This window comes from Microtus oregoni, unplaced genomic scaffold (assembly GCF_018167655.1).
Source record: "Microtus oregoni isolate MIOR12 unplaced genomic scaffold, Mior012 000074F_ref0000038, whole genome shotgun sequence".
Lineage (NCBI taxonomy): Eukaryota > Metazoa > Chordata > Mammalia > Rodentia > Cricetidae > Microtus > Microtus oregoni.
In genome coordinates, this window is record NW_024544004.1 from 1,814,607 (window position 1) to 1,825,557 (window position 10,951).

General features: G+C 41.8%; 1 protein-coding gene across 1 annotated transcript; it reads left to right on the forward strand.

Annotated features, from left to right (window-relative positions):
* The first annotated feature begins 7,366 nt into the window (after positions 1-7,366).
* LOC121441334 (guanine nucleotide-binding protein G(I)/G(S)/G(T) subunit beta-1-like) lies at positions 7,367-8,999 on the forward strand. Its single transcript, XM_041642464.1, has 2 exons — positions 7,367-7,575; positions 7,625-8,999. The coding sequence occupies exon 2, from the start codon at positions 7,665-7,667 to the stop codon at positions 8,685-8,687; it is 1,023 nt and encodes a 340-aa protein (XP_041498398.1). The 5' UTR covers positions 7,367-7,575; positions 7,625-7,664; the 3' UTR covers positions 8,688-8,999.
* The last annotated feature ends 1,952 nt before the right edge of the window (positions 9,000-10,951 follow it).

Sequence of the window (10,951 nt, forward strand, 5' to 3'; positions counted from 1 at the left end):
CAGCCAAACTTTCGTTCACTATAAATGGAGAAAACAAAATCTTCAGGATAAAAACAAATTTAAACAATACGTAGCCACAAATCCAGCCTTACAGAAAATAATAGAAGGAAAATCACTAACCAAGGAGTCCAACGATGACCACAATAACTCAGACATCTAGAGACCCTTCACCAGCGCAAATCAAAGAAGGAAAACACACAAACCCTACTACTAAAAAAGTGACCGGAGTTAACAACCACTGGTCATTAATATCACTTAATATCAATGGGCTCAACTCACCTATAAAAAGGCACAGGCTAAGAGATTGGATATGAAAACAGGATCCAACATTCTGCTGTTTACAAGAAACACACCTCAACCATAAAGACAGGCACCTACTCAGAGTAAAGGGCTGGGAAAAGGCTTATCAAGCAAATGGACCTAAGAAACAAGCAGGTGTGGCCATACTAATTTCTAACAAAGTTGACTTCAAACTTAAATCAATCAGAAGAGATGCCAAGGGACATTTTATACTCATAACAGGAACAATCCATCAGGAAGAAGTCTCAGTCCTGAATATCTATGCCCCTAATATAAAAGCACCCACGTACGTAAAAGAAACATTACTAAAACTCAAGTCAGCCATCAAACTGCAAACACTAATAGTAGGAGACTTCAACACTCCTCTCTCACCAATGGACAGGTCAATCAGACAGAAACCTAACAGAGAAATTAGAGAATTAATGGAGGTAATGAAGCAAATGGACTTAACAGACATCTATAGATTATTCCACCCAAAGAGGAAAGAATATGCCTTCTTCTCTGCAGCTCATGGAACCTTCTCGAAAATTGACCACATACTCGGTAACAAAGCTAACTTACACAGTTATAAAAATATTAGTAACCACCTGTGTCTTATCAGATCACCATGGATTAAAGTTAGAATTCAACAACAATGCTACCCCCAGAAAGCCTACAAACTCATGGAAACTGAACAGTCAACTACTGAACCATACATGGATTAAGGAAGAAATAAAGAAAGAAATTAAAGTCTTCCTTGAATTAAATGAAAATAAAGAAACAACATACTCGAACTTATGGGACACTATCAAAGCAGTCCTGAGAGGAAAGTTCATAGCACTAAGTGCCCACCTAAAGAAAACAGAGAAAGCACATATTGTAGACTTAACAGCCCACTTGAAAGCTCTAGAAAAAAAGAAGCAGACTCACCTAGGAGGAGTAGAAGACTGGAAATAATCAAATTGAGGGCTGAAATCAACAAAATAGAAACACAGAAAACAATCCAAATAATCAATGAAACAAAAAGCTGGTTCCTGGAGAAAATCAACAAGATAGATAAACCCCTATCCAAACTAATCAAACGAAAGAGAGAGAACACGCAAATTAATAAGATCAGAAATGAAAAGGGGGACATAACCACAGACACAGAGGAAATTCAGAGAGTCATTAGATCTTACTACAAAAGCCTATATGCCACAAAACTGGAAAATGTAAAAGAAATGGACGCTTTTTTATATAAATACCATTTACCAAAACTAAACCAGGACCAGGTGAACAATCTAAACAGACCTGTCAGTCGCGAAGAATTAGAAGCTGTTATGAAAAACCTCCCTACCAAAAAAAGTCCAGGACCAGATGGTTTCAATGCAGAATTCTACCAGAACTTCCAAGAAGACCTATATTCCTTAATGTATTCCACAATATAGAAACAGAAGGGTCATTACCAAATTCTTTTTATGAAGCCACAATTACTCTGATACCAAAACCACTCAAAGACTCAACCAGGAAAGAGAACTACAGGCCAATCTCACTCATGAATATCGACGCAAAAATCCTCAACAAAATACTGGCAAATCGAATCCAAGAACACATCCGAAAAATTATCCATTATCATCAAGTAGGCTTCATTCCTGAGATGCAGGGCTGGTTCAACATACGAAAATCTATCAATGTAATCCAGCATATAAATAAACTGAAAGAAAAAAAACCATATGATCATTTCATTAGATGCTGAAAAAGCTTTTGACAAAATTCAACATCCATTTATGTTAAAGGTCTTGGAGAGATTAGGGATATAAGGGTCATACCTAAATATAATAAAAGCTATATACAGCAAGCCGACAGCTAACATCAAATTAAACGGAGAGAAACTCAAAGCCATCCCACTTAACTCAGGAACACGACAAGGCTGTCCACTCTCGCCATACCTCTTCAATATAGTGCTTGAAGTTCTAGCAATAGCAATAAGACAACATAATGGGATCAAGGGGATTCGAATTGGAAAGGAAGAAGTTAAACTTTCGTTATTTGCAGATGATATGATAGTGTACATAAGCGACCCCCAAAACTCCACCAAAGAACTTTTACAGCTGATAAACAGCTTTAGTAATGTGGCAGGATACAAGATCAACTCCAAAAAATCAGTTGCCCTCTTATACACAAAGGATATGGAAGCAGAGAGGGAAATCAGAGAAGCTTCACCAATCACGATAGCCACAAACAGCATAAAATATCTTAGGGTAAATCTAACCAAGGAAGTGAAAGATCTATTTGACAAGAACTTTAAGGCATTGAAGAAAGAAATTGAAGAGGATACCAAAAAATGGATGGACCTCCCTTGCTCTTGGATTGGGAGGATCAACATAGTAAAAATGGCAATTCTACCAAAGGCAATTTATAGATTCAATGCAATCCCCATCAAGGTCCCATTAAAATTCTTCACAGATCTGGAGAGGACAATAATCAACTTTATATGGAAAAACAAAAAACCCAGGATAGCCAAAACAATCCTATACAATAAAGGATCTTCTGGAGGCATTACCATCCCTGACTTCAAACTCTATTACAGAGCTACAGTATTGAAAACAGCTTGGTATTGGTATAAAAACAGAGAAGTCGACCAATGGAATTGAATAGAAGACCCAGACTTTAACCCACAAACCTATGAACACCTCATTTTCGATAAAGGAGCTAAAAGTATACAATGGAAGAAAGAAAACATCTTCAACAAATGGTGCTGGCACAACTGGATGTCAACCTGTAGAAGAATGAAAATTGACCCATATCTATCACCATGCACAAAACTCAAGTCCAAATGGATCAAAGACCTCAATATCAGTCCGAACACACTGAACCTGATAGAAGAGAAAGTGGGAGGTACCCTACAACAGATGGGCACAGGCGATCGCTTCCTACGTATAACCCCAGAAGCACAGACATTAAGGGCAACACTGAATAAATGGGACCTACTTAAACTGAGAAGCTTCTGTAAAGCAAAGGACACTGTCACTAAGACACAAAGGCAACCTACTGACTGGGAGAAGATCTTCACCAACCCCGCAACAGACAAAGGTCTGATCTCCAAAATATATAGAGAACTCAAGAAACTAGACTTTAAAATGCTAATTAACCCAATTAAAAAAATGGGGCACTGAACTGAACAGAGAATTCTCAACAGAAGTTCAAATGGCCAAAAGACACTTAAGGTCGTGCTCAACTTCCTTAGCAATCAGGGAAATGCAAATCAAAACAACTTTGAGATATCATCTTACACCTGTCAGAATGGCTAAAGTCAAAAACACCAAGGATAACCTTTGCTGGAGAGGCTGTGGAGGAATGGGTACCCTCAGCCATTGCTGGTGGGAATGCAATCTTGTGCAACCACTGTGGAAGTCAGTGTTTCGGTTTCTCAGGAAATTCGGGATCAACTTACCCCTGGACCCAGCAATACCACTCCTGGGAATATACCCAAGAGATGCTCTATCATATGACAAAAGCATTTGTTCAACTATGTTCATAGCAGTATTATTTGTAATAGCCAGAACCTGAAAACAAACTAGATGCCCGTCAATGGAAGAATGGATGAAGAAAGTATGGAATATATATATACACGCTAGAGTACTACGCTGCGGTAAAAAACAATGACTTCTCGAATTTTGCATGCAAATGGATGGAAATAGAAAACACTATCCTGAGTGAGGTGTCCCAGACCCAAAAAGATGAACATGGGATGTACTCGCTCATAATTGGTTTCTAGCCATAAATAAGGGCCACGGAGTCTACAATAGGTGAACCTAAAGAAGCTAAGTAAGAAGGTGAACCCAAGGAAAAACATATAGTTATCCTCTTGGCTAAGGGAAGTAGACCAAATTGCCGGGGAGAAAATTGGGATCTTGGGGGTGGGGTGGGATGGGGGTAAGGGGAGATGGGGAGAGAAAAGGTAGAAGGGAAGGAGGGGGGACTTGGGGAAACAGGAGAATTGGGATAAAGGAGGGGTGGATAGGGGAGCTCGGAACCACAATTCTTATTTAAGGGAGCCACTTTAGGGTGGGCAAGAGACTTGACCCTAGAGGGGCTCCCAAGTGCCCAAGATGAGGTTCCCAGTTAGTTCCTTGGGCAGCTGAGGATTGGGAACCTGAAATGACCCTATCCTAGAGCAATACTGACGAATATCTTGCATATCATCATAGAACCTTCATCTGGTGATGGATAGAGATAGAGACAGAGACCCACACAGGAGCACTGGACTGAGCTCCCAAGGTCCCAATGAGGAGCAGAAGGAGGGAGAACATGAGCAAAGAAGTCGGGACCACGAGGGGTGCACCCACCCACTGAGACAGTGGAGCTGATCTACTGGGAGCTCACCAAGGCCAGCTGGACTCTGACCGAAAAAGCATGGGATAAAACCGGACTCTCTGAACATGGCGAACAATGAGGGCTGATGAGACGCCAAGGACAATGGCACGGGGTTTTGATCCTACTTAATGTGCTGGCGTTGTGGGAGCCTAGCCAGTTTGGATGTTCACCTTCCTAGATATGGACGGAGGGGGGAGGACCTAGGACTTACCACAGGGCAGGGAACCCAGACTGCTCTGAGGACTGGAGAGGGAGGGGGAGAGGAGTGGGGGGAGGGGGAGAAGGGTGGGAGGAGGGGGAGGGAAATGGGAGGCTGGGAGGAGGTGGAAACTTGTTTTTTGTTTATGTTTTTTTTCTTTTCTCAATAAAAAAAAAATTTTAAATAAAAAAAAAGACAGAAAAAAAAGAAGAGAAAAACATCCCATCGTTCATGTCCAGAAGAACATTTACCTGAAATCCTAGGTTCACTCTCCAGCATCACACGGCAGGGGGTTTGGATTGGGGGCTGGAGAGATGGCTCAAAAGTTAAGAGCACTTGTTGTTCTTGCTGAAGATCCGGGTTTGAGTCCCAGCACCACGTGGTAGCTCACATGCATCTGTAACTCCAGTTCTGTGGGCTCTGATCCCCTCTTTGGGCCTCCAAGGGCACCAGGCATACACATGGTGCCTACACCTGTATGCAAGCAAAACACTCAAACACATAAAATAAAATAAGTAAATATAAAAAGTTGAGAAATAAATATATTCCGGACAAAATTCTGCATGCATTAACGAGGAAAAAAGTCTTAGCAAGCTAGGAATGGAATGCAACCCACTATCTCTGATAAAGGATAGCTATAGAAACCTATAATCTTTGATTATATTATCTACAGCTGAGCATATTCTTTATAAAATTATAAACACGGCCGGTGAGATGGCTTCCCAGGTAAAGTGCTGCCACACCTGAGAAACTGCATTCAATCCTCCACATCTACATGATGAAAACAGAGACCAAAGTCCTAGTAGCTGTCTTCTGAGCTCCTCCTGCATTCCTTGACAAGTATGCCCTGAAAACATGCGCATGTACACACAGAGAGAGGAAGAGAGAGACAGAGAGAAATAAATGTAAAGGGTTTTAAAGGCTATCAACAAGATAAAATGTGCTCCCCCTTACCATTCTCATTCAACAATATACAAAATGTACTGGCCAGAACATCAAAGCAAGGAAAAGGAAATCAAAGGTCTACATATTGGAAAATAAACTAGCAGATTTACTTTGTTAACAGTCGTCTATGTAAGTGATCCTAAGGGACCTATAAGAAAGGTATTCTAGAAGTGAAAATTAAATCACCATTTTATTTCTATATGCTAGCAGTAAGCCAACGAAATGTTGAAGTTTACTAGAGGCAATTTACAATACTATATAGATATGAGAAACTTATTGACAAATTTTACAAGAAATAGCAAACCTTATATCCTAAAAATTATGAAGCAGTTCCATGAAGGAAAACTTGGTATTCTTTTGATATCTCTTATTTCCAAATTCATGTTAAAATTTATTAAAATCTGAATTTCAATCAAAAGCTCGCATAAGAAGGAACTGACAAACTGACTCAAAATTTACATGGAAATATGCCGAGCAGTGGTGGCACACACCTTTGATTCCAGCACTTGGGTACTCAGGAGGCAGAGGCAGATGAATCTCTGTGAGTTTGAGGCCAGCCTGATCTACAGAGTGAGTTCCAGCATGCCCAGGGCTACACAAAGAAACCTGTCTTGGAAATAGAAAAGTTGGAGAGTGGTGGCACATGCCTTTGAACCCAGCACTCATGAGGCAGAGGCAGGTGGATCTCTGTGAGTTCTAGACCAGCCTAGTCTACTGAGTGAGTTTCAGGATAGCCAAGAGATACAGAGAGAAACCTTGTCAAAAATGAACTAGAAAGAGAGAGAAATGTCAAAGGACCATGATGATGTGTTTCAGTTGTGCTGACAGTTTTGTGAATATATATACACACACAAACACATGTATAATACATCAAATTCTACTTTTGTAGTACATGCAAGTATACATCACTATATTCCAATTAAGGTAAAAAAATAGAGAGTAATTATATTAATTCATTACAAAATAGTTCAGATTATTGTTATTTAAATTGTTTGAAACTATAAAAAAGAAATTTTGAACTAATTTTTTACATTAATACTAAAATTTGATAAATATTGTACACATATAAAATTGTGGTTCAGTACCAATTATATTTTGAGATAATTATTCTAAATAAAATACTTAACAAATGTGCTCAGCTGACTATTAAATAAATTAATACTGCTCAACTAAGTATAATTTATTAGGAAATTATAGACCATCAATATTAGTGCACTTTGAATACTGAACATATTACTAGATCTGGAGAAAGATCAAATAGTCCTCTCTGCACATACGGAAAAATTGTTTGGCAGAAATGAACAGATTTTGTGGGAGGGTAGGTATACAGACATGCACAGGCATGTATGCATACCTATATGTGCATGCAGAGTCCAGAGAACATTGAGTCTTCCTCTAAGATTCTCCACTCTAGCTTCTGAGACAGGATCTCTCACTGTACTTGAAGCTTGCTATTTTAGCTAGGCTGCTGGCCAGGCAGTTCCAGGATCTATCTGTTTCTGTCTCGCAATGCTGTGATTAGGACATTCATGGTTATGCCTGACTTTTACATGGGTGATAAGGATTTAAACTCAGGTCTTGGCCCATCCTGATGGCTGGAGGCGTCTGAGGGGCGGACGGCGACGGCGGCGGCGGCGGCGGCGGTGGCGGGCGCGGGCGGCGAGGGCAGCGGGGCTGGAACTGAAACAGCCGCCGCGCGGACCCGACCAGCCTCGCCGGCTCCTGCCCGCAGGCCGCGAGCGCGACGACCGGGTCGATCAGGCGGCGGCGTGGGCGCCAGACTGGGCGAGGGCGAGATAGACTTACATGTGTGGGAAAACAGACCAGAAACACTTCTGAATTAAGAGCTTGAATTCTGAAGTGAGGAGAGCACTGAGACCTGAAGATGAGTGAACTTGACCAGCTGCGGCAGGAGGCCGAGCAACTGAAGAACCAGATCAGAGATGCTCGTAAAGCTTGTGCTGATGCAACTCTTTCTCAGATCACAAACAACATTGATCCGGTGGGAAGAATCCAAATGCGAACCAGAAGAACGCTGAGGGGTCATCTGGCCAAGATTTATGCCATGCACTGGGGCACAGACTCAAGGCTCCTTGTCAGCGCCTCTCAGGATGGAAAACTCATCATCTGGGACAGCTACACCACAAACAAGGTCCATGCCATCCCTCTGCGCTCTTCCTGGGTTATGACCTGTGCTTACGCTCCTTCTGGGAATTACGTGGCTTGTGGGGGCCTGGATAACATCTGCTCCATTTACAATCTGAAAACCCGTGAAGGGAATGTGCGTGTGAGTCGTGAGCTGGCAGGACACACAGGTTATCTGTCCTGTTGCCGGTTCCTGGATGACAATCAGATAGTCACCAGCTCTGGAGACACCACATGTGCCCTGTGGGACATTGAGACTGGCCAGCAGACGACGACATTTACTGGACACACTGGAGATGTCATGAGTCTGTCTCTCGCTCCTGACACCAGACTGTTTGTCTCTGGTGCTTGTGATGCTTCAGCCAAGCTCTGGGATGTCCGAGAAGGGATGTGCCGGCAGACCTTTACAGGACATGAGTCTGACATCAATGCCATATGTTTCTTTCCCAATGGCAATGCCTTTGCCACTGGCTCAGACGATGCTACGTGCAGGCTGTTTGACCTCCGTGCAGACCAGGAGCTCATGACCTACTCCCATGACAACATTATCTGTGGAATCACATCTGTTTCCTTCTCCAAGAGTGGCCGCCTCCTCCTGGCTGGGTACGATGACTTCAACAGCAATGTCTGGGATGCACTCAAAGCTGACAGAGCAGGTGTTTTAGCTGGACATGACAACCGTGTCAGCTGCCTGGGGGTGACTGATGATGGCATGGCTGTGGCAACAGGGTCCTGGGACAGCTTCCTCAAGATCTGGAACTAAGGCCAGTAGCAGCAGGTGGATGCCATGGTGACTGGAAGACCATTCCAACCTTGGAGCGTTACAGCGATAGCATACCCTATCCAACCATACTAACGTGGACACCCACACCTCCCCTCAGAACTTCAAAAGGGCAAGATCTTTTTTCCTTCACTTATTGCTGAAACCAAGAGCACAACTCCCATTAAGAGAAGGATCTCTGTGCTGTAAACTAAAACAAATTGTGCATTCCTTCCGGGGCCATTGTCTTTGTTTTCTTCTTTTGTCTTGGGTAAATTTTAAAAGGAAATACTACAATAAAAATGTTAACCAGAAGGTAACCCTGAGTGTGATTGTGAGACAGACACGCCTCTTTACTAGTTCATTTGCATTTTAGATCAGTGATCTTTTTCTGTGGCATTCTGTAATTGTTTCTAAATACGAGTTATTTGTAGCAGACTTTGGAAGCATTCACATTTCTTTCTTAAATATATTCCTTTATGTTCAATAACTAAAAAAACCAGAGCCCATGGTAGCCTCTGATTTGTCAGGGATGCAGTTTTGTCCCTGGCTGTTTTTTTTTTTTTTTAAATCTCATGTCATAGATGAATGTTTCGTACAAACACGGCATAGTGGAAGAAAAACATTCAGAAGCTAAGTAGCCAAGCACATGATGTGACGGCCACAAATGCTTTATTGGAATCCTTCCCCTTTGCTCAGCAGTGAACTTACTCCCAGCACCCTTCCCTCCTGACTTGTCCTCCTCACTGTCTAGTTTCTTCTCTTACCTTGGGTTTCCTGTGAAGTTGGAGGGAAGTTTGTAGTCATGTGACACTAGCCGTCCTGCCCCTGCTGTCAGAGACTTGTTCTCCAGAGAGGTGCCTGTCCTGTGCTTGGATAGTCAGTTGGTTATTTGTGTATGAAACCATGTACAAATCAATGTTTTGAAAATAATGATCTCAGACTTTCTAAGTTAAATTTTAAACAATTTGATTGTTTGCCATATTGGGTGGGTTTACTCTTAGAATCGCATGCTGTAGAAATGCTCTAAAATGCATATAGGACTCAGTCCTTAGATGTTCTTTTTCTTTTAAGAAATAACCTCTTCAAGTTGTACAAGTGGCGGCTTTGTCCATTACTGTTGCTATTCTGCACACATATTGGGAGCAGCAAGCGCTTTACACGCTTGAGTAGTGGGATAAGTCACTGTTTTCTTTACTTTAAAAAACAAAACAAGCAGTCCTGTTGGGAATGATTGCTGTTGGATTCAGGAGGGGAGAGGGAAAGCCGCTCTGCTGCCTCTTTGCCACTTCCTGGAAGCCTGCCTCCATGGAACAGCCTTTTGCATCCGAGGCGACAATTTTCCACCATGCAGATCCTCGTGGTTATCATCTCAAGCCATGTTCAGCAGCAGCGTTTGGACAGCAGTGTTCTGTGGGCCTCCCCTCCCCTGTACCCTGCACCCTCATAGCAGTAGTGGCTTCGCCATCCTGTTTTCTGCAGCGTCCTGTACAAAACTGTGCTGTGACTGCAGTAGGCCTGGACCTGGCAAAGAGAACACAGCGAAGCCCCTTCTCTTCCTACCAAACAACTCTGTAGAGCTCTCTGCACCCTGTACCCTTTTCACCTTTTGTATTTAATTTTAAAGTCAGTGTACTGCAAGGAGGCTGGATGCAAGATAGATACTATATTAAACTGTACTGTTATTTAAGATGTAATAAAGCAGTTTGACATGAGGGAAAAAAAAAAAATAAACTCAGGTCTTTTTATTTATACAGCAAGTACTTTTACCCAGGAGTCCTCTCCTGAACCATCACTTTTGTAGAATAATATATACATAATAGGAAACTGTAGATTATTTTTAAATATGTACATATAAATACAGAGGTATCTTTGGGGGAAAGTCAGTATGTTATTAAATGGGAAAACAATAGTGCCCATCCCACTAAAGTCAAGATCATGACAAAGACAATCACCATTATTTCTCAATGAGCACAGCTGAGAAAGAGCAAGAAAATGAAAGTATAAAAGTTAGAAGGAGTAGGGTGTGGTAATATATATCTGTAATCCTTGCATTCGTGAGGCTGAGGCAGGAGCATCACCTGTTCTGGGCCACCCATATCTATGTAGTGAGATCCTGTCTTTTAAAAAGTGAAAAGAAAGAGCGAAACTGTCAAATAATTAACTGAAAATTATCTTAAATATTAACAGAATAGAGAAAATCAGCAAGGCAAAAATTGATAAAGAGTAGTCCAAAGAGATAGGAATGAGGCAATAGAAATGAGCAC

Coding starts and splice junctions, on each gene's coding strand:
- LOC121441334 (XM_041642464.1), top strand. CDS start 7,665: ATGAGTGAACTTGACCAGCTGCGGCAGGAGGCCGAGCAACTGAAGAAC.